General features: G+C 39.0%; 2 protein-coding genes across 11 annotated transcripts in view; one reads left to right on the top strand and one right to left on the bottom strand.

Moving 5' to 3' along the window:
- Positions 1-17235, bottom strand: part of LOC129763487 (ankyrin repeat and KH domain-containing protein mask) — a 74571-nt gene extending 57336 nt beyond the window's left edge. For 7 of the 10 annotated variants that reach the window (XM_055762600.1, XM_055762603.1, XM_055762604.1 and 4 more), the window contains exon 1: positions 16465-17235. In XM_055762600.1, coding sequence (XP_055618575.1) covers positions 16465-17037 — 573 coding nt within the window. In that variant the 5' untranslated portion in view covers positions 17038-17235. Of the gene's footprint in view, positions 1-5002; positions 5556-16464 lie in introns of those variants that run through there. The other 3 variants (XM_055762608.1, XM_055762609.1, XM_055762602.1) reach the window with 2 other exon arrangements.
- A 4943-nt stretch (positions 17236-22178) lies between these two features.
- Positions 22179-24248, top strand: LOC129775202 (phenylalanine--tRNA ligase beta subunit). The gene is made up of 3 exons (XM_055779599.1): positions 22179-22348; positions 22419-22632; positions 22690-24248. The coding sequence occupies exons 1-3, from the start codon at positions 22291-22293 to the stop codon at positions 24188-24190; spliced, it is 1773 nt and encodes a 590-aa protein (XP_055635574.1). The 5' UTR covers positions 22179-22290; the 3' UTR covers positions 24191-24248.
- The last annotated feature ends 3368 nt before the right edge of the window (positions 24249-27616 follow it).

The following is a 27616-nucleotide window of genomic DNA, read 5'->3' as shown; positions in this document are numbered from 1 at the left end:
ACATAGAGGTAAACATAGTTCGACAATGTTTTAAGCCCAGTTATTTCAAGCAACTTTGTAGAACTTTTTTTCTATTTCTTAAAATAACCGATATAGCGTTTTTTTTATCTAAGTTCCGTTAGAGCAGCGGTGCTCAGCCTTTTTTGCACATAGCGCACTATGATAGTATGCATCGCGAAAATTCTTCTCGTAATACGGCCCAAGGGTATTACATATTTGTTCCCCCACCGTTATCTATTTAATAACGCATGAAATGTGTGAGTAAGTGTGATTTAATCATCGAATCTCCACATAACGGTATGTAAACCGACGAGGTAGGCCCTATTCAATATTTCTCTTTTGTTTTGCTCTTGCCCGTCAGTGCAAACTCTGCACTATGCTTACTTCGCGTTTTGGTATCCAATCTTGACTTTGATGGACTTTCAAGCATATTTATAGATTTTATAAATAGGCGCGCTGCCTCCACCAAACAAAATTGCACCTCTGTTGTATTATCTATCTTGAATATTGATGATCATGGTTATGGTTTGAATTATAGAGGCTTTAAAATTTCACAGATTATTCGCCTCTGTTTACAGATTTGGCACCATTACTAAAAGACGTATTTTTCGTCATAAAATAGGAAATGATTCGTTAAAATAAAGAAACACCATATGGGACAACCAAAAGAGATATAGCTGAATATAGCTGCGTGATGACTCATGAAAAAAAGGTCTTTGCTCTAACTTTTTGACGTAGGACTGCGTCTTTTGTTTCTGTTTCGGAGTGTGAGTTCAAAGTGTCGAAATCAAGAGTGACGCTGGAGTGCAAGGTTTTGAACCTCTTTACCGGTTGAATGGAGTGATGTAATCTCTTCATTCGAAAGATAAAATGTCAAAGATTTATAAGATTGTCACTTATTGGTCCAATAAAATGTTTCAATAGCTTGAAATTGTTTTGAAAGCAGCCTATTGAAATCATAACAATTTAGCTCATTGATGATGATTGCTCTTGTGGTGATCGAAATGTATTTCCGAACACAGACACAAAATCAAGGCACCTTGAGAAACGGTCATCACGAATACATGCAGACTGTAATTTCTTTTACTCGCTTGCAAATGCACTCGGGCAAAGGAAGATCCAAGAGCATCAGTTTCTATTTTGCTTCCGCGTGGAGTGGTCGTGAAAACTTTCGTGTATTATTCTCACGAGAACAAAATAGAATTATGTATCAAACTCATCAATTGCTTTTGCAGAACTACGCAAATCCAACGGTTCTTTTCTGGACCACCAACAAGTTAGAAATAGTTGAAACTCATGTGATTAACAATTTCATACTCATACTCTTCCACTCACACACCAACAAGGAAAACTTTTAGCAATCCTTAGAAATAATCAATCATTCATTCATTGGGAATTGATTCAGATGCAATTTCAAACAGATGGTTACGGAGCCAGCGGTAGTCCTACGTCTACCTTGCGGTTATATCACATATATATCCCACTTCTAGTTTTTTATTTCAAACTAGCTGACCCGGCAAACGTTGTTCTGCCATATAATTTATTTCTAGAGAATATTTTTGGTTAGCAAAAAATAACGAATAGATTTCAAGTTTGTATGTAATCCTTAAGATCTGTAAAATTGATCCAAATGATGATTTTTACTGCGAAACATACATATGTGTACCTCTTATTTCCGAATTTACCTTTTCATTTTAAATATCCTTTTTTTTATATATAAAGAAATTCATAGTCATTTTTTTCTAATCATCTTAAATATTTTTCAAAGTAGTCTATTGTTCTAATTTGGGTAAACTCACAAAATATATGGATGACGCAGATCTGATCAGCCGTTCTCCAGTGATGACACGTACGTAGGAAAATCCTTCTTTTATATATAAAGATATGCATAGTCAATTTTTTCGAATTTTTCTAATCATCTCAAATATTTTCCAAAGTAATCTATCATTGTAATTTGGGTGAAGATAAACTCGCAAAATATATAGATGGCGTGGATCTGATCAGTCGTTCTCCCGTGATGATATTTTACACGTACGTGGGAAAATCCTTCTTTTATATATAAAGATTCTACATCAGAATTGTCTTCGGACGATATTTAGAGCTTATGAACCCCAACATTTTGCTATGCAGAACTTGTCAACATCCAAATCCTACTCAAAGTTATTGATGGTTGTTTATTGATTTACATTTTAGTTTACTCAAATACACAAAAAAACTTAGTGATGAAAATATCACATTATATAGAGTCAAATATGCTCTTTCTAATGCCGCCGAAAAATATTTTCATGTTTGTTTCAGAAAGAACAACAAACAAATGAAGGTGAAGTATTTTTGAGTAGAGCTGAAAATTGAGAAGTTCTGCTTCGCAAAATGTTTGTCTTTGTAAGCTCTGAAAGTCTCCTGAAGACAGATTACATGTGAGGGGCTCAGAATGAAAAGAGTGTTAGTGATTTGATCGATTTCTCTTCATCAACTTTTTCTTTAGTTAATAACTCAACAGCAAAAACGTTCCAATTTCAGTTTGCTATAGAATCCGATAGATGAGGTTCTGACCTATTTTCCATATTGTAAAATACAGCTGTGTCTGTGTTTGCAGGTAAGTTATGATCAAAAGAGAGAGTCGATGTAGAGAAATCGATGATGTCACTTACACCTCTTTCATTTTGAGCCTCTCATATAGAATTTTAAATATAAAAATTAGACCAAAAAACCTGTTTTTTTTCATGATGACTCTAACGCAACTTAGATAAAAAGCGCTCTATCGGTTATTTTAATAGATCAGATTTCCAGATTTTTCACGGTTTCAAGTACTCATCCTACGATAAAAAGGATAAAAAATCGTCATTTTATTTTAATACGTTATAAAGGATGGCTTGGTACAACCGTCGTAATTCACATTTTGTTACTGGGCAAAACGATTGGTAACATGTGTTTTCTAAAATTCATATCCACATTGTAATCAGAAGTTTATTTGAAAGAACAACAAAATTTAAAATAATGACAGGTTATAATTGTAGTCTCTTTATACTCAAAATACGGTACAGATAGAGAAAAAGACGGGACAATAGGAAATGGTCGAAAAAACCGTACTGTCCCGTTCAAAATGGTTTAGTCAGTCTATTTGAAGAGCAATAAATGATCTTCATCTTGAGGACTCAACATTTTTGTTTCATTAATATGGTTCCGATATGGATCTGTTCTTTCTGCGACCAGACAGCAAATGACTCTAGCTTTATCCTAACGTTTACGTTCCAGGGAAACTTTCCAATAGATTTAAAGTCTACCAAAGCTCTGGGACCAAGCAATAAGGGACGAACTCTACATGAGACAAATTTTCAACCGATCTTGTAACCTGACCCGCTCCCCATCTGATGGGCACAGTGAAGGTGCACCAGATGTATCCGTAATGTATGTTATTGGTTGTGGCCTGCCGCAGAACCGTCGTGGCAGACAGTATCGATTATTCTCCCCCAACGAATCCATCACTCTCGCTACTGGGTGGAAAAAACAAGAATCTGATTGACGAGGACGCGCAGTGAAACAAAAAAAAACACATTAATGGAAAACAACACTATTGTTGGATGGGAGATAAAGACGAGTTTTGCTGCGATGGGCACTTCCCGAATCAGGCGCGCGAGACAGAGCAGTGGAAAAGTGTGGAGTAAATTGAGTTGCCAGATGATAGAGCGGTCGAGTGCGGTTTTGCAGTGGTGGTGTGTGGTTTGTAATGTTTTAGTGGCCGTTTTTTTAGTCGAAACCACACAGAGGTGAGAGTGAGTAGTGAAGGGCGACTTGATGTAGTAGTAGTTTCATTAGTTTTCTTTTTTAAGTCCGATGACGCAACAATTGTGGTTCGCTGTCATGTGTATGCACCTTTTTTTCGACATGGTAACCGCGTACCGCGAGGAAAACGGGGAGGCTGATGAGCGACGAGAGAAATCGAATGTTGCACACAGGAGAAAATAGCAATCAGGATGTTTTGCAGAGACGTATAACTCTGGTATATCCACGGGGGTGCAAGAAAATCTTGATTCCCTTGTCGAGCACGTTTTCCCACATGCTCAGGCCCAATAAAAGGCCCTCCACGATTCTTGGAATATTACTCCTCCTAATAAGCAAAAAAAATATCGATGCTTCAGAATGAATAATGGAAATGACCCAGCTATAGGAACGGGTAATTTCCTGTTATAAAAATTTCAAAAAATATGCTGATTGGCTAGCAAACGACGGTGTCAGTTAAACAAACAAGATCAACTGGACAATTTCACCGTCATGAAGAGGGCAATGGTATCTCCCCCGCCACTCTATCACACAGCCAGGAGAGGCCGGGTCGAATGGTCAGTCGCGTGGTTCGTGAAAAAATATTCAATGAATTGGAAATGTAATACGCACACAACACAACAGGCGCTGTAAGTAAGCACTGCCGTCTCGCTACTGCTGCTGCTGAATGGCATTTTCTCGTTCCGCCGTTGTTTGGTGATGGTTGTGGATTGTATATAAATAGGAAAATAAATTACAAACAAATAATGAATTATGGGGTTCCAGCTAACTGCTAGAGCGAGTAATTAGGGAGTCGTATTTGGTTTGCAAGCTACGTTTTGCAAAACACATACAAGCGTGCGCGTAAGACAAAGTCGAACGGATATGTTTATTTGAGTCTCACAATAAATGTAGAAAAATATCATCGCTATTCATTGGATTGAAATGTTTCATCCCGAAACAAATTGGAAGTTAGTAAACAAAACCGAATGTCAATCCATTTGTTATTATGGGATGAACTATTGTTCTCTCCGATTACTTGGTTCCATTACATTTTCTTTTATTGTCTGCTCGTATACTACGCAGAAAGCACCACGAAAAATTTGTAACCAATTGAAAACGTTTCGTTCACAGGTTTACCAAACCACGTTCCGAAACAGCGAGGTGCTTCCTTTATCCTTCTTCCACCGGAGCAAGATATAATTATCACAATCCAAAAAGCAATTGTCGCTTCATTTTTCACCTTGTCCAACAGCAACTCCACTTTTTCACAGCGATTCACCATCTCCACCGCACAGGTTTTGGCTTTTGCTCGCTCGCTATTTTTTGTATTATTCCGTCGTTTTCTTCTCGATCGATTCGAAATTTTCGCACTGTCACTAATGGCTCTAGTCGAGAGTCTAAACTTTACACAGTCCGTTTGCTACTCGCTTCGTAAAATATGAATTTTCAGCAAAAACTCATTGTTTCTGCACTACTTTCAGACGCCCTGCGATATAGAAGGAAAAACACATTTCAACACTATTCTTCAGCCGTTTCGAACACGGCAGCACGGCATACACTACACATGGTGGCCATTTTCTAGTGAGCTCCACTGTCGTCTCGAATTCACACTTCTTCTATTTGTGCTGCTGTTGATTTTGTCTCCCCCGTTCGTTTTAGTGCTGCTGTTGCTGCCACTAATCTTTGGTATGCTCCGCTTTCGGCAGCTGCATATAATCGATGGAACCGTCTACACAGCTTTCAGTTGCGGCCGTAATCAGGTGGCACCCTAGAAATCAAACACTACACTGCACCACTTTTTTTTTCCGTACTACTTTCAAATCCCACACACAGCGGAGAGCTTTATTCTAAACGGGTAAAAATATGAGTCACACACACCCTCGTGTGAGTGCGAAGTGATTGACGGAACAATTATGTCAATTTCGGACTGTAAAATACTGTTGAAAAACAAGATCATGTGCAACCGATGGAAGACGAAAACAATTCCGGGGTGAATCTCTCAACCTTTGGACACGACACAACGTCAAAACCTTTATTTTCGTTTCCAACGCCGTGTGTTTTATCTGCAGCAATCGGTCAGACATAACTATCCGAACCAAATGGTACACGCACACATATACGCTGTCTGCTGTGAATATTATGTCGTGGTGCCGCATTCACAAACACATATGCAAACACGCACTCACTCACACACACATTCTACACTCTCTCGACATTTCGATTCACATTCCGTGGCGAAGCGCAGTTTCCACCAATACACACACGTGGTTGCGATGATGAGCACAAGAAGTACATTTTCTGCAATGACTTTCCTTTCACGGACGGCTGCTGCTGATTGATGTATGTTGTGTTGCCACCCCCCCCAGCAGGTGTTAGTTGTGCGAAAAATTAACAATTAGAACCCACAGAGGAGAACCATCTGATTTTGCAAATTCAATTCGAGACAAAAGCCCCCTCCCAGCTGGCAACACTGGCGAAGGTCATTTGGGGTTTTGGAAGCTATTCGGTGCCGCCGATCGGATCAAAGTTACGTTTGAAGCTGAAGCATCAAAGCGATATCTCAGTGAATCAATGAATCACTCTGCCGAGCAGCCTCGATCGCATTCATCCTTCCAGGCGTTTCCGATGGATTCAATAAAAGTTGCTGTTTTTGCCCTGATGATGATCTATATAATCTGGTGTGTTTCGACAACGTTTACACCAATACTATCAATGGAATGGAATTTCACGGCAAACAGTGTTGCCAAGTTTGTTTGTTTTGACATTTATTCGAGATCTTTTTGTAGTTATTATTTATTATTATTAATCATTTATTAATAAGTAACATAAGACATTAGTCTTTGAAAAGTTGTTACAAAAGGTTTTTGCGTAGAATTGGTTTCACGATTTCTAAATTAAAAGTAATTCTGTTTCATCATAAACATCATATTTTTTCAGTTGAAGTACTCAATACATTTCCTCCTAAATGCTATACTACATGGGCTCAAAAGTCCCGAAATTATGATGAACAGAATCGTTTTTTGGCCGAAGCTGTATTTATTCCGCAACATAGTTTCCTTCGAGGGCAATACACTGGATGTAGCGAGTTTCCAACATTTCGATTCCCGTTCTGTAGTACGAAACGTCTAAGTCTTCGAAGTACGCCTCAGTGTCACTTAGGGATTGCATTACCGTGCCAAAATTTCAATAACCGGTTATTCGGTAATGAACATTTCATTACCGGTAAATTACCGGTAAAGCAATACTTTGATACTTCTTTCTGATTTTCTTGTAGAAACGCCTTTTATTGATAATGATTAGTTTACAAGAAAACATTTTGCATCTTAGTTGTTTAAATTAATACTACGGGGCACAAATAATGTTAATTTTGTCGTCTCCTAATCTAAATCCGATCTCATAAGGGGAAGTGAGGGTAAAACCGACACCCTAAGGATTCCCACATATTTCCAAGGCCTCCCATGTTCCTCCGACTTCAAATCTCTCTTCAACTATTCATGAACTATTCTCCAGTATCTGTTGATTATTTTTTGAGTAGAACTCGAGTTTTGATAGAATACAAAAACTGATGTTTTCAGGTGAAATAAATGAGAGTGCGGGTGAAATCGACACCCTGGGGGGTGTGAAACGAATGTAAACTTGTTACAATAAGCAGGTGATGGACAAATTCCTACTCCTGGTCCGGAGCAAACACGAGAGTTTTGAGTTGAGTTGGTGAGCAACCACGTGCCGTCGAGCGTTGAAGCTCTTCCAGGCTTTTTTGTTGATAATCCCTTTTCAACGTTTTGGCTGTTTTATCAATCCAGTTCTGTCGTTTTGTCTTCCAAATATAAACACAAGACATCTACAAAAAGCAAGGACGCATTTCTCTTGTCAGTGGAACACAAACCAGGTGTCGGTTTTACCCTGACTGAAGGTGTCGGTGTTACCCCGAATTGGCTCGAAATTTCGAAACAACGTTTTCCATCATCGATAATCAACAAAACCACCTACCGTCTCATAAAATATACTGAACAATGATCTAAGATGAATTAGGCTCACAGAAGTATCCATAAATTCCCCTAATTTTCTGAATAAAACACTTAAATTCCACTAGCAAAATTTTACATGGACTAACTCCAGTTTGCTGACCGGTCCTGTTGTGTTGATTGTTTTGACAGTTATAGTGTCGCAAATATGGAGCAAAATAAAGAGAAAATCCGACATATTTTACAGTACTACTATGACAAAGGCAAAAATGCATCTCAAGCTGCCAATAAAATTTGTGTAGTTTATGGACAAGATACAGTTTCCATTTCCACCGCACAACGATGGTTTCAACGTTTTCGTTCTGGTGTAGAGGTCGTCGAAGATGCGCCACGCTCCGGAAATTGCGCTGTAGTCGAAAATTGCGACAAAATCGCTGAATTAGCCGAGAAAGACCGGCATAGTAGCAGCCGTAGCATCGGCCAAGAGCTGAGGATAAGTCATCAAACCGTTATTAACCATTTGAAGAAGCTTGAATACACATAGAAGCTCGATGTATGGGTGCCACACACGTTGACGAAAAAAAACATCTTTGACCGTATCGACGCATGTGAATCGCTGCTGAATCGCAACAAAATCGACCCGTTTCTGAAGCGGATGGTGACTGGCGATGAAAAGTGGGTCACTTACGACAACGTGAAGCGCAAACGAACGTGGTCGAAGCCCGCTGCAGCGGCTCAGACGGTGGCCAAGCCCTCATTAACGGCCAGGAAGGTTCTGCTGTGTGTTTGGTGGGATTGTCAAGGAATAATCTATTATGAGCTGCTTCCCTATGGCCAAACGCTCAATTCGGACCTGTACTGCCAACAACTGGCCGCTTGAAGGTAGCATTCTTGAAGAAGAGGCCATCTTTGATAAACAGAGGCCGCATTGTCTTCCATCAGGACAACGCCAGGCCACACACTTCTTTGGTGACGCGCCAGAAGATCCGGGAGCTCGGATGGGAGGTTCTTTTGCATCCGCCGTGTAGTCCGGACCTTGCACCAAGTGACTACCACCTGTTTTTGTCCATGGCGAACGAGCTAGGTAGTCAGAAGTTAGCCACAAAAGAGGCCTGTGAAAATTGGCTATCCGAGTTTTTTGCCAATAAGGAAGCGAGCTTCTATAACAGGGGTATTATGAAGTTGGCATCTCGTTGGGAACAAGTCATCGAACAAAACGGCGCATATTTGACTTAAAACAGATGATTGTAACTAATTTTATGAACAAATGAAAATTCAAAATAAATACCGCAGGACTTGTTTGACAGCCTAATATTCGCCTCTGATGCCCTCTGTACGAAAACATGTCTGAGGATTTTCATCAATCCGTTTATAGACGTTGAGCTTGGGCTGGACGTTGATACCTTTGATTGCTGCAAACGTCAAGTTTTCCCTTGATGCTCAACAGATTATGCATCTTCCAGTGTGTTTTTCCCTCTTGATATCCAGCTGCTGAACCAATACCATTATCGTCAAATTTAATGAAATCACGAACGATTTGAAATGCCTGCTTGTTCAACGTGAAGTTTGATAGAAGACGCCGAAGTCATCATCAAGTGTGCCACGACCACGAACAGAATGCAATCCGCCGTCAGTTTCATAAAGGGTACAGTTCTTCCGGCATAGCAGTTAAACAGCGACCAGAACTGGTTCGAGGGCATCGAGTATCGAGATCGGGCAGCTATTTTTGAACAATAGGTCGGAGGTCTAGAATTGGCGCAACACCGCCAGTTGGATTTTTCGTTCTTATTTAGATTTTTAAGTAATATTTAAAAGCGGGATGAAGGCGAATATTATTTATGGTGTAAAAGTAAGAATTACCGAAATTACCATTTATCGATTGTAAAATTACCGGTAATTCGGTGATGGAAAATGACCCGGTATTACCGGTAATACCGGTAAACAATCCCTAGTGTCACTCTGCAGATTGCCTATTGGAATCAAAAGTGTGGTAATGGATCCACGTATCATCCATTGTCACAAAACGTCGAAAGAAGTACACTCGATGACGCTTCAACAACGTCAAACCGGCTGTTGAATCATCAACGCGTCACTCTTTTTGATCGGCGGTCAGCAAACGCGGCACCCATCCGCACGGATACCTTTTTCATGTCCAAAATGTCGTGCTAAATGTATCCCACTCGTTATTTTGAAATGCCTTCGGCCTCAGCTAAATCGCGCAACTTCACTTTGCGATCGTTCAAAACGAGTCGATGCACTTGTTTTACGATTTCTGAATTCGTAGCCTCTTTTGGCCTTCCAGAGCGAGGTGCATCTGCGGTGCTTGTACGGCCCGTTTTTAATTCACTAAACCACCGATAAACTGTTGTTCTCGAAAGAACAGAAGTGGAATAACATTTCGTCAACGATTTCCCATCAAAAACAATGTTTCATCAAATTACGATATTCCTCTTCTCCCATTTTCTATACGAATGCTCAGGTAGTGACACTTGAACAACTCTAGTTTGTGAACAAATAAACGAAATCTCATGAAACTTCACACATGAGCTAGTGATGAACCTCTCGAAGTGAATCTTGTTCATTTTTAGTGACTCCATTTGTTAAAAAATCACGGGACTTTTCGCCCCATGTCGTAAAAGAAATTTTTCGAGTTAATTCATTGGATAGTAAATTCCATTCAATCACGCCTCTAACGAAGAAAGACTTTCCATATCTAGAGGTGTGGATTCGGGGCAATTTGTACTTTCTCGATCTCCTGTTTCTGAAAGATTACAATATACTGAACAAGTAGCCAGGCTACTTACTCGTAACCAGATTAAAGAGAAATAAGCAACTTCTCATTTGGCCAAACCTGGCGAAAGGACAGCCAATCAGTTGATGTTGCAGGTGTGAAACATTTGAGAATCCATTCAAGTTGAAAATATAGCGAACACTAACTGTTGAGCTCAACTCGTAATCTAGACAGAGCAAAGGACGAAACATCGAATAGGAGAAAGTCGCACACAAAGAATCGGGGAAATAGTAAACTCTTGAACAACTTTATCCTAATATCTACGCTTAGAAAAGAACATGCAAGTTCAAGTATTTTAAACCGGGCAAATATTTTCCCACATTGCTTTGTCACTCCAAGACTGGTAGCTTGCTCTTTTTTTTATCCCATTTATTTATTTATTAGGCTCATTAGCATTTTAGCTGTAACAGAGCCGGGTTTTAATCGTGTACATGTACATATGTTTATGTTTCTATAAACTGTAAATTACACAGTAGATAGTAGTAGCCATTTAGGCGTTAAGTTTTCTGTTCCATTACATTATGGTAAATTACACAGTAGTAGCCATTTCGGCGTAAGGGTATTCTTTCTGTTCTTCCATTGCTCAGCAGAGCGGACAGCGGAGACAGTTGATATTGATCATTGTTGGGCTATTTATAGAACAGCAGCCCGATGTTTCTTGCAGAGCAGAGCAGTTGTATGGATGAATCGATCTATTTTCGACCGTGGATCGATCTCCATCGCTGATGATGTTTGCGTGGACGTAGTTATTCTATAACATAAAGATGATCAATTGAGGGCCCTGAGTTTGAACTCACGACCGATCGCTTAGTAAGCGAACGCGTAACCAAGTGGCTACGAAGACCCCCAACCTGCTTGCTCTTTGAATTCAATAGTTGTGCTATTGAAAAGTAAGTTTAGCTTAATTCCCTTATTAAATCTATTGATATTGATAAAAACAGCATTTGTTTTCTTCATGTTAATAGTCAGCATCATTTATGTACACAGAGAAAAAAGAATTGGACCAAGAATAGAACCCTGAGATACTCCCGAGGAAAATGGAATGAAAGTTGAAAATAATCCATTGTTGTAAACAGCTTGCGTTCGATCAACTAAATATGATTGGGTTAAGGATGTGGCGTGACCGGAGAAGTTAAAATTAAGACGAAGATGCTAATACCAATCATCGGCCAGCTTCGAGTTTTTCCATATATTGTAAGCCAGGTTGCGATTAATCATTGCCTTCATTATTGTATTATTGAACCAGGATTTGCTTGTCTTATTTGATTTGACTGGACGAGTGGGATTAAGTCGTCGCAAAGAACGGTCATTGAAGAGTTAAAAAGCCCTAAGAGACGGTTCGAATCAGTTTGTTGAGAAAAACTAGTCCATTCGAGTTGATTATAAGCATTGACCAGGCCATCTACATTCATGGAATTATAGTCACGAAAAGAAATAATTTTATCAAACTGGTCCATATCGATGTCAAACAAAGCAAATATAAGATCGCGCTTTGGAAACACCGGAACATGTAACATATTTGGTCAAGTCTTAACACTTTTGATTCATCGTTGAAGAGAATCAAATCTAACTGAGAAGATCCATTCCTATTAAAAAAGTAGGTTGATTCCTCAATTTATTTGCGCCAGCACAGAAAGACTACATGTCTACCATTATTCTAATGTTAGATACTCCAAAATCTCGTATGATTACTATTAAACTGATATGTTCCTTTGTAAACTATAATATCAAGCAACACTGCCAAAGTGTTCTTCGCTAGTATTCATCATTTGCAACTGTGATGCAACATTTAATTTTTCAACACCACCAGAATGCATGTACTTCGTTCGACCGATTCTAGACTTTCTATTTGATCGAAACAAAAACCATCAACGAAGGGAACCTCGCCTTTTGCCCACACTTATTCAACTCGAATCATTGGGAAGATCAATATCGCATCACAAAAAAAAATAAGAGCTCAGTAACATCGAAGGCAGCATGATGAGGAAACGGAATGCAGTTTCTCCGGAAAGATTCAACGCACACACGAGAGAGACACGGAACTTTTATTCAATGAAATTCGCAAAGAAAATCGACCCACCGGTCATTATCACTGCCACCGTAATTATCCCGAGAATGGTCATAACGTAAAGCGCCGCTGTAACGCAATGGCGACAGAAAGGGGTTTCAGGGTAACACAAAGAAAGATCGCCGAGCATAGCAGCGCAGGATAGCGAAAAGACAGGAAACATTGGAAAACTACACAGTTCAGAAAATTAGTCTGGATAGAATATACTCCTTGAGGACGGCGTTGCCAGTAAAATTTCACATTGACAAAATCCGATAGAAAAACAACTGCCCCAATTAGTTTTATTATTATTGATAGAGTTTCAGAGAGATGGAGACTAGCCATTCTATGCAATCCCTGCAGCCCAAATAACGTTTGCATCTTCAATTGCTGTTTGTCACTATTTCAGCTACATTTGGTCGGTGTTAAATCAGAGGGAACCAAGTGACAAAGTTAAAAAAACGAGTTATTTTGGTTGCATTAGATTATGCATTTCGTAAGATGCACCCCCCATTTATCAGTTATGGAAAATCTGGCATACGGCAGAAATAACGGATCGGAATTGATTTGATATGATTGATCAACGAAAACCTCTCATAGTATGCAGTCAGAGCGAACCATGTGTCAATCAGTTGTATATTGTTTTTAAACAATTTTCAAGCACCAAATTCATACCAACAGAACTCTGTATATTTCTGTTGAAATATACTTGAACCCGTTGACGTAGAAGGTACACATTTTGATTATATTGAAAAATGAACTTGGTTCACTCTGACTGAACGGATCAGTGAAAAATGCAGGACACTCATCTTTTTGCTGACAAAATTGAGACAGCAGATGTGCTGAGCGGAATATCTTATAAGGTAACCTTTATATGAACCCTTTCGCATTGCTCAATTTCTGGCAATGAAGGAATACGGCTTTGTATTTAACAATTCGCTCGGATTTCATTGACCATTCGACTATTCGACTCTCCAGCCGCATCGGTTCTGATCCACCACAACATCGGGTCATTACCATCCGTGGTGCTAATGGTGAACTTGATTTCTCGAATACCATTCGTTTTGCAATTGATTGAACCATACAGTCAATACCTCGATTTCGGGACCTTAGGGATTTGTGGGGCCTATAGTAAGACTTTTGTTGATTATGCGTCTCCGAATTGCACGGCTGTTGTTTTCAGTTGTATTCAACGCACCAAAGTGGACAAACTGATGGTGCTTGTCGCCGTCGTTTACAACTCAACTGCCTGCACCTCAAATTGTTCATCGTTGCCTGAATCAATCTTGTTAATTAATCGGGGAAAGCTTTGTTCATCCGTGATTCTCCATAGCTGTCTTCGGTCGATGATATCATATTCGATCCTGAATTGACGAAGAATTTTCGAGAATCTGGCCTGATAACTTCCCACAAATCTGCTTACCACTGGTGATGGCTTTAGAGAATCTGGGATAAAATTTTGTAGGCACCATTTAGGATCGCGATTGCACGGTAGTTCTTACAATACAGTTCATACTTCATTTCGCTTCTGACTGTACGTTCGTGTTGATGAAAAGCTATCTGAACCAGGCCTTTTCGAAAATATTTTCCTCAAACCATCAAACTGCAAAATTACGAGTTAAAAAATTACATAACACATTCCGTAAGTCCTTCCAGTATGAAGAAATTCAATTCAAGAGATTATTTTTATCAGGGAAGTTATCCGGAAATAGTGAAACCCATGGGATTAGTTTCCAAATTAGTTTTTGGACCCGCAGCTTTGGAGATGGGATTTTTATGGTTTGGGGAGAATTTTCTCAAAAAGTTTAAATGGTTTATATAGCTTACCATCAACACGAATGTACAGTTCGAAGTGAAACGAAGTGCTTCAGAATCATTTACTTCTGTTTTTGCATTAAAAACACCGTGGTAGTTGGGTAATTTGGCATCAATTCATAAAATCCGGAAAGTCATGGCATGGTTGAATGAATGGGGCTTCAGATTCTGGACTGTTCAGCTTTTTTACCAAATCAAAACCCCATCAAGAACTTATGAGGAGTGATCGTACGAATAGTAGACGAAGCTTACAAGCAGTATGAGTTATTTGAAGAGCTTAAACGAGCAGTATCCTCTGCGTAGAACAAGATATACACTACAACATGGCGCAGCTTGACCGAAACCACCCCGAATGGGTATTTGAACTGATTGAGAAATAAAAATTAGTGATGAAACGGTTTGGCCGGATACCGAAAAATCATCATCTAAATCAAAATCATCTTACAAAAATATATAGACAAATCTTCTGAGGATAACAGCTCATTGCCGTCTTCAACCAAACGAATGCGATGGAGTTGAATAAAACTTTGATGATGAGTTTATAATAATCAATTTCATCAATTTCAATAACAATTTGACATGTCAGTAATCACACTTTATGTTTAATAACGTGTGATTGATGTTTATATGCTATTTTGTTGTCCGACCGGATAGCAAACATTGGCCAGATACGCCGGATATCGGATAGTTACCGGATATCCGTTTCATCTCTACTAAAAATTGAATTAGAATGAAATCGAATTTAAAACTTGTTGTAATTCATGTGAAATTCACGTTAATTTTGTAAAGGAGGGAGAGTTTTTCCATCTGGTTGTTCTATAGTTATGAAACACTTGAATTTTAGTTTTTTTTTATGTTTCGCGCCTGCTCACCACAGTGAAGTTTAAATGGTCAGTCTTATAAATGAAGATAGTTATTATACCCTACATTATATATATAAATTCAACCGACTTCTCACATATCTCTGTAAACACAGAAAAATGGAGTGATTCTATAGTTATGAAAAGCAGTGTATAACATCCTTCGAGTAGCCTTTTGTTGTAGATCAACGTGACCATCAACGTTTTAGAGCACCATGGTGGTGCAACGTGACCATCAACTATAATTCATTAGTTGCTCCGTGAATTTTATCGATAGCACATCGAATCTATTCCCTAGCCTAGAGATCAGTTCTGACAAGGGAACTAAAAATATAAATTTTTTCACGAAGCTTGAAATCAATATGTAATGTAGACCCAATTGCTATCTCATGTCAGCAATCAAATGATTTTACTACAAACTTCCCCTCTTAACCACGTTTATCATTTTGTTTTACATGAAGATTCCCCCAACGTCTCAAGTATTACTTGCTTAATTTTTTTCTTCATTGTTATCTTGATTGAGATATTCATTCCCACAGAAGCCACTATGAGAATAGATTCATTTGTAGTTCTTTTTAGGCCAACAATACTATGACCTAAAGAGTATCAGTTCATGGGATTCGATCGATGTGTTGTTCTTAACTTAATATAACTTTAATATCCGGAACTATTTCTTTCAGAACAACTATTCTTTTAATCAATCAATTGTTAATAAATTTGTAATCTAGTCGAAACAGTTCCCTTCAAGTTTGTCATTTATCTGAATAATGTTGCATTCCCGAAATCATACCATAAAGAATGCTTCAGAAACAAATCTCTTTAATCGAAACAACACAAAACCGACAAAACCGCAGCACGAACGATAATTGCAAAAACCTGGCAGCACTGGCCTTGTCAATTCACAGAGAGCAATAGACAGAGGACGATGGAAATAGAAGAGAAAAAAAGAGCCCGTGTGTAATAGTGCGCACACAAACACATTTTCAATGTGTTTCATTCCGTGGACGTGAAAAATAAAGTTACTGCAAGAGACCAGCGAAGCAAATAGAGAAAAAAAGACCCCGACCCAACAAACAGTCCACTATGCAGGGAAAATGAAAAGAACCGAATCCATTATTATAAGCGCAGGAGGGAGCGAGAAACCTCGAACGGGATCTCTCTTTTCAATCCTCCTGAAGTAAAAAAATTCCGTTCATTTTTTAATCTTTTGTCTTCGAATTTTACCTCCGACACTGATTCCTCGTCCGATTCCGATGAGTCCGATACACGGGGTTGGAACTCGGAGAAAGTCGTCTCCGTGTCGGACTTGGCCGGAGAAGAATGTTGGCTGTTGGATTGTCTTCCTCCTGCCGTTCCTGCCGAGGAACCATTATTTCCTGTAGCCGCTGCCGCTGTTGTTGTCGCTGCTGTAGACATTGTTTTAGCATTATTCACTTCACGGCTAATGTTGGAAACTACACCAGAGGAAGCACTTCCTGCTAATACTCCTACTTCCGGTTGAACACGACACGAATTATTCTGCTGCTGCTGCTGTTTCGGATTATTCCCTTTAGCAGTAGTTCCACTGCTTAAGGCTCTACCACCACTACGATTGCTTCCACCACTTGCACTAACACTAGCACAGTTATTACCACTACCACTATTGCTACTATTACTGTTGGATGACGAAGACTGCTGCTGCTGCTTGTGCAGGGCCTTCGAATTCGATTGATTCACCAGTGAAGATTTCTTCACATTGCTATTGTTGCTTCTAGATTTGTCCCGGTTCTTCACTCCGGATTGTTCCGCATTCTGCATCTTGTCCGGCACCGATTCCGAACGCCGGACACATTCAACTCGCGTTTGATGTACTTTTTACGTTGCTAGGGCTATCTTTCAGCCGGAAATTAGTCGCACAAAATCGCACTGCTTTCTGAACACCGTCGTCGTTGCGTTGTTCGTCGTTCGTTCGCCAGTACAATTTTCGCCATATTCGATTTTCTACTCACCTCCTCTTGGACGGGTGAGCGAGAGCGAGTGCTTTCGGCTCTTTGTGTCTCGGTCTAGCCAATGGGGTTTGTATGATGTTTCTTTCGTCACATCCGGATGTGCAAGTAAATGAAAAGTTTTTCAAGATAATGTATGCCTGCGAGAGAGTGAGCCAAAATTGCCACCGAAATGACGGTTTGTTGTTTACTTTTACAAAACATGCGTTTAAATCGGTCGTTAAGGGGTATGCTAGTGTAGAGACACGTATTTTGGACGTTTTTTCGGGCTCAGTAAAAATAAAACGAAGAATATTCGTACTATTGAGGGCCTGATTCTCGAATACACTACGAATACACTTCACGGTGGAAACGGTATGAAACGCATTCGCGATGACAACGGTACGGTGTCGACATCTGGATGAGAGATTAGTTTCCCACTAAATTTATCATTATAATATCAAATTATCTTCAGATGAAATTTTTGTATGGGATTATTATACCACATGAAGAAAACAAAGTTTTCCACTCACATTGAATACCAGTTTGATACGAAGAAGATAATTTTCATTAATGATTTTTTATTTGAAAAGTGCTCATTATGCCTGAAAACTCATCATTATCTTCGACACTTCACTAACTCGTAAAACGTAGGTCAATAGCGTGCCGTTATTGTCGTTTCCACCGTGAAGTGTATTCGAGAATCAGGGCCAATGAAATGCTGATGCACTCGAAAGTTTTAACCGTTGTTGAATTAAATTTCAGATAGCCGCGCGAGATAGCTGGTGGATGAAAATCCAGACGACCGGAGTTCGAACCCACATCGGAGCAGTTTTCACCAAACATCAATCCATTTTAAACATTCATATTCCACTCCCAACACAAGTCAATCAAACAATGATTATTTCTACAAACATAAATACTCATATATAAAAATGGCGATTCGTGAGGCTATAATAAACATTTCACGAAAATATTTTGCGCCATTTGTTTTTTTTTCTATGTCTGTAATAAATCGTATATGAGTATGGCAGAAGTCGTATTTGGTGCTTTGACAATTCATGAATATATTCATATTAGATCGCAATTCAATTTCAACATAATCGCTATTACAGCCGGTCAAAGTTGCATATTCATCCAAACAAATTCGATAAGCATTTGCCATGTATGTATATGGCCTCCACTTTTGCATGCATATGCCAGTTAGGCGCATTATATGCCAACCAAATTTTAGGGCATATGATGTTATATATCCCAGCAAACATTAAATCGTATAATTTTGCACGTGCCAAGTCTTACAAGAAATCCGAATAAATCATAATCGCATATAATATCAATCAAAGTATGTATCGTGTATATTCGAAATCGCATAAAATGTAAAAACTCGATTTTATATACCATTATCAAATTAAGTCGCATATCGGTACAATAAACATCAATTTTATGATGTAGATTGTCGTAAAATATATTTAATCCGCATCATATGCGTATATTACGCTGCTGCAGTTTGTGTGTCGTATAAGCATATAATTTAAATCGATTCAGTACTGTAGTAAATCGTGTTGCATGCTGAAGAAAATCATGAAACAGTAAATCATATTAGATCCTAATAAAGGACATATTACATCATATTGAAATGTCAATGAAATGCTGATGCACTCGAAAGTTTTAACCGCTGTTGAATTAAATTTCAGATAGCCGTGCGACATAGCTGGTGGATGATAATCCAGATGACCGGAGTTCGAACCCATATCGGAGCAGTTTTCACCAAACATCAATCTGTGTCATTTTGAACATTCATATTCCACTCCCAACACAAGTCAATCAAACAATTATTATTTCTACAAACATAAATACTCATATATAAAAATGGCGATTCGTGAGGCTATAATAAACATTTCACGAAAATATTTTGCGCCATTTGTTTTTTTCTATGTCTGTAATAAATCGTATATGAGTATGGCAAAAGTCGCTATTATAGCCGGTCAAAGTTGCATATTCATCCAAACAAATTCGGTAAGAATTTGCTATGTATGTATATGGCCTCCACTTTTGCATGCATATGCCAGTTAGGCGCATTATATGCCAACCAAATTTTAGGGCATATGATGTTATATATACGCTTGTTATGCGATTTAATGTTTGCTGGGATGCGCTTGTTATGCGATTTAATGTTTGCTGGGTTATACCAAGCCATTCTTCATTATATGCATACCACATTGTAAAATGATGATTGTCTAACCTTTTCAACGTGAAAAGAATACTTGAATCCGGAAGATTTGAAGCAAAATACGGATTTTTCTAACAATTTTAAACGAATTTCATACCAGAAACACGAAACATTATTTCACTCTGATTGGTAATCTAACTTAAGTTCGTCAATTATGGATCTCGAAACGAGTGAAAAGAAAAAGGCAGTAGTAGAGTTTCGAGCAAAGCATTACGTAACATTGTGTTCGAGCGTTTTCTTAACTCGAAACGAGAACAATTGTTTTGACAAGAAATATTTGATCGTTGTATGGGGAAATGCTAGAGAAACGTTAATTTTTATACTAAACCTTACATCAAACAACATTTAAATTGCATTTCCTTTGGTTTTGACGCCTATTTGTAACAGTGTGTGATTATAAATACAATACTTTTAAAATTCAAGATTTTTAAATCACAAAGAAATGTAATATGCATCAACACTTCCCAAGTGGAACGTTTGATGGAGTTCATGGAGGAACTTTCGGATCTTGCCCGAAGTTTGCTGAATACCACTGATGCGAAGAGGTCTTCTCACAAATTTTGAAACAGTTTAAAGAATGAATCTAATTACGAGGGACTCCGGTTCGGAAAGTTTCGGGGTGGAAGAAAGTACATGCGTTCATTTTCCGTAGGCCATAGAATGGATATATGTGTACCATCACTACACCGGATATCCTAAATTCGTCGAAGAAATACTGTTCTGTTTCATTAAACGATGAAGTATCCAATTCGATCCATTTTTCGCATAAACTTCTTTCCAGAAGTGGCATCATTTCATTGAACACCGATGAAACTGTTGGTTGAGCCATACCAAGTGAGAAGCTTTCTCCTTTATTACATTTCTTTGGTACGACCAGAAGCCAGAAGGCCGCTAATTTCAAAGCTGTAGGAATAGCAGTGCTTCTGGAGATTGGTTGGAACACAATTGTATCCGAAATATGTTCAATTGCTTCTCGCCTTAGTTTGAAATACTGCCGAAATATTGAAACAAAAGAATAATTGTTATCATTTATATCCAAAAAATAAATAAGACAAACTCACTCATTTCACTCAGCGATAGAGGGTTACTTTTATCCCTCAGATCTCGCTTCTGTGGAATAAGCGTGTTCTCTTGTTCACTATCGCTATCGGTGAAAAAACGCGATCTTTCACAATTGTAATATAATATTAAATAGAATTTGTTTGTCAATCTTTTCTATCTTTACAAAAGCCGTGCACTTTACTTTGTTTACGACCCCAAAAATTTTACATTTCTCTTCGAGACAAATTTTGCCAAACAAAAAATCTAGTAAACTGAAAATATTAACTCGAAAAAGATACATAATCCCAAATTCAATTCGATTCGAGTTTGAATTTTCTCGAACCGACCCGCTCGTTTCGAAATACGGAATGCCACCCCAGTTTTTCAGATCTGAAAAATATGATGATGTTGGCATGTTCTAATTAGAGATTCCAGCTATAAAGAAGACAGTGGACCATCAGCGAAAGCGAATAAAATAAGAAAATAGATTCACTATCTATATAAATAAAAATGGAAATCCAAATGTGTTGCAAAGAAAGGAATCATCCGATTTGAGCTCTCTTTATTTTGTTGTGTTCGTCTTTGCACGTAGATCAATTATGTGGAGAGAAAAATCGGAAAATTTTCGGAAAATGGTGATTGTTGAAAAGTTGAAAGGTAAGTCTTTTACGGTTAAAGCTAGGCTTGTAATATATTCTTATTTTGTGTTTCAGCTTAAGAGAACAAATCGACTCTCGGTGTCGGTTGGTGATGAAAATATTTTTCCCGCGTTTTGCAGTTAGAGACGTCGGTTCAAATTTTTTGATTCAAATAATCGAATACCTGCAATTTTAATCGAGTAATTTTGTACAACAGAACATGAACAACAGAAAATTTTTATGTTTATACACTGAGAGAAATAATTAGTAAATATAACGAATTTTTTGGTAAATACTACCAATCTATAGTCATTTTCGACCGTACTAATAAACACATATGTCAAGCAGAACCATGATTCGGAAGCCCAATATCGGCTACATTTTCTCGCCGAAAATGCACGTATCAGAATTATATCCTTATTATACCTCCGTATTGCCTTATGGGAACAATGAAAATGGTTAATACGCGCTTTTCTCACCAATTTTCAGATATGACAATATCCAAGCTTACTAATGTTATCGAGTAAAATATACTAATTTCTGGTAGGGATGCGGGTTTGTTGACAATATGTACAAAAAATTTGTACATTCTACTAATTTTGAATTACCAAATGTATTTAGTAGTTTTCGACCGAGGATTTTTCTAAGGGTAGAGATAGATGAAGGAAATCGATAAATTTTAAATCACTTCGAAATACAATTTCCGTTCACGATTTGGTCGAACACGTGGAAAAAAGATGTTTCCTTCACATAGAACGCATATTCATTACTGAATAGTCGATTTTCATTAGGAGCTCAATTTCAGAAACGCACTCTGGTCATATATAAAATCATTTTTCTTTCAATTTTCCAATTTTTTACGACGCAACAACACTCCTTGAAGTAGATTGTATATTTTGTACAACTTTGAGCTCAATCGGTTCCGTACACACTTTGGTTATCATATCTTTTGAGAAACTTTTTTTTCGACCATTGTCGGCGAATCCCATCAACATGTCGACTGTGTTGACGGCCGGGGTGCTGACAGTACTTGCTGTCAAGTGTTGTTATTTTTATTTCCACAGTGGAGAGTTTGCCGTGCGTGGCAGAGTGTCGTTGAATCAAGTCTGCGTTCATTCAACAGTGGTTGCTTCGAATTTTCCGTAAATTTGGTTGACTCTAATATTGCATCACCACCATGCCAACTGTAGCGGTGAAAAAAGATCTTTTGTTCAAAACACTCGGCAAAACTTACAGTGAGTGCTTTGTGATGAGGTTATGTTTTCTTTGCCGGAACTTGACGGTATGATCGAACCTTTCTTCCAGCTGACGATGACTTCCAGAAGCTGTGCTTCGAATTCGGCTTGGAGCTTGATGAAATCACCACCGAGAAGCAGATGATCACAAAAGAGCAGGGCGAAGTGGAGGCCGCAAAAGATGCTTCCGAAGAAATTGTGTACAAAATTGACATCCCAGCAAATCGATATGATTTACTTTGCTTGGAGGGTTTGGTTCAAGGATTACAGGTTTTCCTGGGAATGTAAGTGTAACTGTAGCACTCATTGTTGTTTCGATTGAGAAAATAGTATATTTTCAGGATTCCTTTCCCGCAATTCACGAAGGTGTCTCCGGAAAAGGGCGCCCCTCAGAAACTGGTTATCACCGAGGCTACCAAAAGTATTCGACCTTTCGCTGTGGCTGCCGTGCTGAGAGATATAACTTTTACGAAGGACTCGTATAACAGTTTCATTGATTTGCAAGATAAACTGCATCAGAATATATGCCGCAAAAGAACGCTAGTTGCTATTGGAACGCACGATTTGGATACTTTGAGCGGACCTTTTACCTTTGATGCCAAGCCTCCAAAAGATATCACCTTCGTTCCACTAAATCAGGAGAAAGCAATGAATGCGGAAGAATTGATGGAGTTCTATTCCACTCACGCGCAGTTGAAGGCTTACTTGCCAATCATACGTGATTCACCTGTTTATCCGGTGATATATGACGCCAATGGGGTTGTCCTCTCGCTTCCTCCCATCATCAATGGAGATCATTCGAAAATAAAGCTGGAAACGAAAAATGTTTTCATTGAATGTACCGCCACTGACTTGACCAAGGCGAAGATTGTTTTGGATACGCTTGTTTGCATGTTTTCGGTTCACTGCTCGAAGCCTTTTACCGTGGAACTGTGCGACGTTGTCACCCCCGGAGGGGACACGGTTCAGTATCCGGAGTTGAACTTTCGAAAGGAGGTTATTTCCGTCGAGAAGGCTAACAAGAGTATTGGCATAAATGAAAGTCCCGAAGCGATGGCTAAAATGCTGAATCGATTGATTCCAACTGTGCGGAGTGAACCGAACAAGGATCAGCTAGAGGTGCAAATACCTCCGACGCGCCATGACATGTTGCACGTTTGTGATATCTACGAGGATGTTGCGATTGGCTACGGTTACAATCGAATCCCGAAAACGCTACCGGCCACGATGCAAATTGCTCGCCAGTATCCTCTCAACAAGTTGACCGAACAGTTGCGGGAGCAAATCGGTCAAGCTGGTTTCACCGAAGGGCTCACCTTCACACTCTGCTCTCGGGATGATATTTCAACCAAAATGAATACGTACATAGACCAGATTCCCGCAGTTCACATAGCAAATCCAAAGACGCTGGAGTTCCAAGTTGTTCGCACAACGTTAATCCCAGGTCTGCTGAAAACTCTTGCTGCCAATCGAAAGATGCCTTTGCCTTTGAAGCTGTTCGAAGTGTCGGACGTTGTTCTAGCGGACGCCAAGTCGGAAGTGGGGGCTAAAAACGAGCGGCGCGTTTGTGCTATCAACTGCAACAAAACGGCCGGATTTGAAGTCGTTCACGGACTGTTGGATAGAGTGATGCAACTGCTGGAGGTGCCCTGGGATAAAGAAAATGGGTATTATTTGCGAGCGACTGATGATCCTGCCTACTTCCCGGGAAGGTGTGCCTCTATCGTGTACAAGGGGTCGACTATCGGAACGATTGGAGTGCTCCACCCGACAGTTTTACACGCCTTCGAGCTGACTACGCCATGCTCGGTGGTTGAGTTCAATATGGAATATTTCGTCTAGGGGGGAAGATGGGCGTGATGCGAGCCTGGCTTGTGTTTCAATAAATTATTCGTCCCAACTGGTTTAAAAAAAAGTTATATATCACCGTGATGACTGCCATCGTTTGAAACCTAGGAAGTGTTCTCTACAGCAAGGGCGGCCTAATTTTTCTGCATTATAGACGATCAATTTTCCGAATGCTAGGCGGCGTGTTCTATCAACGTTGATTGTATCAAAAAGTCATTAGAAAATGAATGTAGTTAGGTAGAGCGGGGCTAGTTGGTCATAGGGGTAAGTTGGTTAGTGACGATCTTGAAATCTGAGCGTCCCGAAAATTAGCGATCTATGGATGAAAAATTGCGAATTGCTGATGCAGTAAAAAAAGCAAATTGGAAGAACTTTTCATTTTAAAAATAAGAATCAAAAATTTCATTTTAAAAATCCGATTTTCCAAAAATGATTCACTGTTTGCACACTATAAAATTTGTTCTGAAAATGGTTAATAATCATGAAAAAAATTCGAAGTTTCGAAAATTCATAAAGATTCGTTGTTCCACAAAGTTCGTCAAAAATAGTTTTACCATCTTGTACTCATTGTTTAAATTTTCTACATGACTTATATTTTATACTAGCTAACCCGGCAAACTTCGTCCCGCCCATTTACTTGATTAATTCTCGAGTAATGCAGAAATTTGTGTTTTATTTGTATGGCAGCCACCCCTAAGAGAGGGGAGAGGGGAGGGGTATCTAACCACCATAGAAACATTCATTGCACCCTAAAGTTTCCATATGCCTAATTTGGTTTAATTTGCTTGATTAATTCTCGGGTAATACAAAAATTTGTGTTTCATTTGTACGGCAGCCCCCTCTAAGAGAGGGGGAAGGACTATCTTAACACCATAGAAACATTTATTGCATCCTAAAACCTCCACATGCCAAATTTGGTTTCATTTGCTTGATTAATTCTCGAGTAATGCAGAAATTTGTGTTTCATTTGTATGGCAGCCCCCCCTTTTAGTGGGGGAAGGACTGTCTAACCATCATAGAAACATTTATTGCACCCTAAAACTTTCACATGCCAACTTTGGTTTCGTTTGATTGATTAATTTCCGAGTAATGCAAAAAATTGTGTTTCATTTGTATGGCAGTGAACCTGACCAAACCTGACCAAACAATACAGCCGATTAATATCAATTGTAGACTAAAGGGTGTGTAACATTAAATTGCATCACGGAAAAAACGCTGTAGAAATTCGCCCAGTAGACCGATCCTTTTGAAAATTTTAGACAGTAAAATAAAAACTATTAAACAACTTTTAGCATTTTCTTTTTATTCATACTTCGAGCCCAAGCCCGTATGCTCGCACCTTCCTCGTTACCCCGTCCATAAGGTTCTGTACAACGTCAGGTTGTAGTTTTTTTTGAACATAAATCCATTTTCTCTTGAAGTCCGCCTCCGATTTGATAACTTTTGGGTTCTTCCGGAGGGCCTGCTTCATAATCGACCAATATTTCCTCGTGCTGCTTCAATAGTGGTAGTAAGCGCTTCTGTAGGCACTCCTTAAGGTAAACCTGCCCGTTTACCGTGCCGGTCACCACGAAGGGGGCGCTCCGCTTTCCGTAAGAGCAGATCGCTTGCCACACCATGTACTTTTTGGCAAACTTGGATAGTTTCTGCTTGCGAATCTCCTCCGAAACGCTGAATTTGTCCTCTGCGGAGAAGAACATCAGGCCCGGCAGCTGACGAAAGTCCGCTTTGACGTAGGTTTCGTCGTCCATTACCAGGCAATGCGGCTTCGTCAGCATTTCGGTGTACAGCTTCCGGGCTCGCGTCTTTCTTGTTTTCCCTTTCGTCGCGGTTAGGAGCCTTCTGAACCTTGTATGTACGCATGCCCTCCCGCTGCTTGGACCGCTGGACGAATGAACTTGACAAATTCAGCTTATTGGCGACATCCCGGACCGAACTTCTCGGACCACGTCTAAACTGTTTAACTACGCGCTTGTGATCTTTTTCACTGACGGAGCATCCATTTTTGCCGTTCTTCACCTTCCGGTCGATGGTTAGGTTCTCGAAGTATCGTTTTAGTACTCTGCTGACCGTGGATTGGACGATTCCCAGCATCTTACCGATGTCCCGATGTGACTATTCCGGATTCTCGAAATGAGTGCACAGGATTAATTCACGACGCTCTTTTTCGTTCGACGACATTTTTCCAAATTTACGAAAAATTGACAGTGAAGCATGGCCAACGTGATCTATACACTCTTATCTGATTATAAGCGAAAGCTGAAGATATAATTCCTAAAAATTAAATTTCTACAGCGTTTTTTCCGTGATGAAATTTGATGTGACACACCCTTTACTGGAGTTTGCTGAAGAAATTTACATGTATTTTGTTTTGCCAACATTCAATTTCAATTGTTTGAATTTAAGCCACTGAGCCAAAGAGAAGATTTGCATTCTTTGGCTCAGTGGCTTAAATTCAAACAATTGAAATTGAATGTTGGCAAAACAAAATACATGCTAATTTCTTCAGCAAACTCCAGTATTGACGTTAATTTTAAAATAGATGGTGAGACACTAGAACGGCTAAAAGAAATCAAATACTTAGGAGTTATCATTGATGACAATTTAACTTTCAAGTCTCATATAAATAATGTTATCAAGAAGATTGCCAAAAAATACGGCGTTTTGTGTCGTTTGAAGAAAGAGTTGACAATAAATAGTAAAATTAAGTTATATGAATCATTGATCTCACCACATATAGACTTTTGCTCGTCGATCCTGTTCCTTGCAAACAATACACAGTTAACGAGATTGGAGCGTTTACAAAATAAGCTCATGCGTTTTAAGATGTAATAGATACACTTCCTCTAATTTGATGTTGGACGCGCTACAGTGGCTATCTGTGAAGCAAAGAATATATTATTTGACAATAGTGTACATCTTTCAAATTTTAAACGTTATGCTACCTCGATATTTGTGTGATCCAATTGAAACAGGAAGTAATGTTCATAGATACAATACTAGAAACGCGGATGATGCAAGAACACCTAACTTTATATTCAATAGGTCGCAGAACTCGTTGTTATACAAAGGAATAAATTTTTTCGATTCGATGCCCAGGGAAATAAAACGAGCGGCAACAATGGCAGAGTTTAAGAGAATGTTTATTTCCCACATTAAATCAATGTTTTGTAAACAGGTTTTCGAAAAATTTTTGTAAATTAATTTATTTCTGTTATTTCTAATTATTGAAATTTAAAAAAAATTACAGGTGCCATGTTCATACTGATGATGATGATGTTTTTTTTTATTGTATTGTAGATTATTTAAAAAAAAGAAAAAAGAGCATTGTCTACGAAAGTTTGAGCCTCCCGCGCGTTTGGTGGGCCTGGACTAATGTTCATAATGAACACTGGCAGAAAACTGACACACAATGAAATT

This window comes from Toxorhynchites rutilus, chromosome 1 (genome assembly GCF_029784135.1).
Source record: "Toxorhynchites rutilus septentrionalis strain SRP chromosome 1, ASM2978413v1, whole genome shotgun sequence".
Taxonomy (NCBI): domain Eukaryota; kingdom Metazoa; phylum Arthropoda; class Insecta; order Diptera; family Culicidae; genus Toxorhynchites; species Toxorhynchites rutilus.
This window is presented reverse-complemented; position numbering and strand designations above follow the sequence as displayed.

Excerpts from the sequence above, each read along its gene's own strand:
- LOC129775202 (XM_055779599.1), top strand. The coding sequence starts at position 22,291 with ATGCCAACTGTAGCGGTGAAAAAAGATCTTTTGTTCAAAACACTCGGC. Across the intron at positions 22,349-22,418 it reads AACACTCGGCAAAACTTACA|CTGACGATGACTTCCAGAAG; the intron begins GTGAGTGCTTTG and ends CCTTTCTTCCAG. Across the intron at positions 22,633-22,689 it reads TTACAGGTTTTCCTGGGAAT|GATTCCTTTCCCGCAATTCA; the intron begins GTAAGTGTAACT and ends GTATATTTTCAG.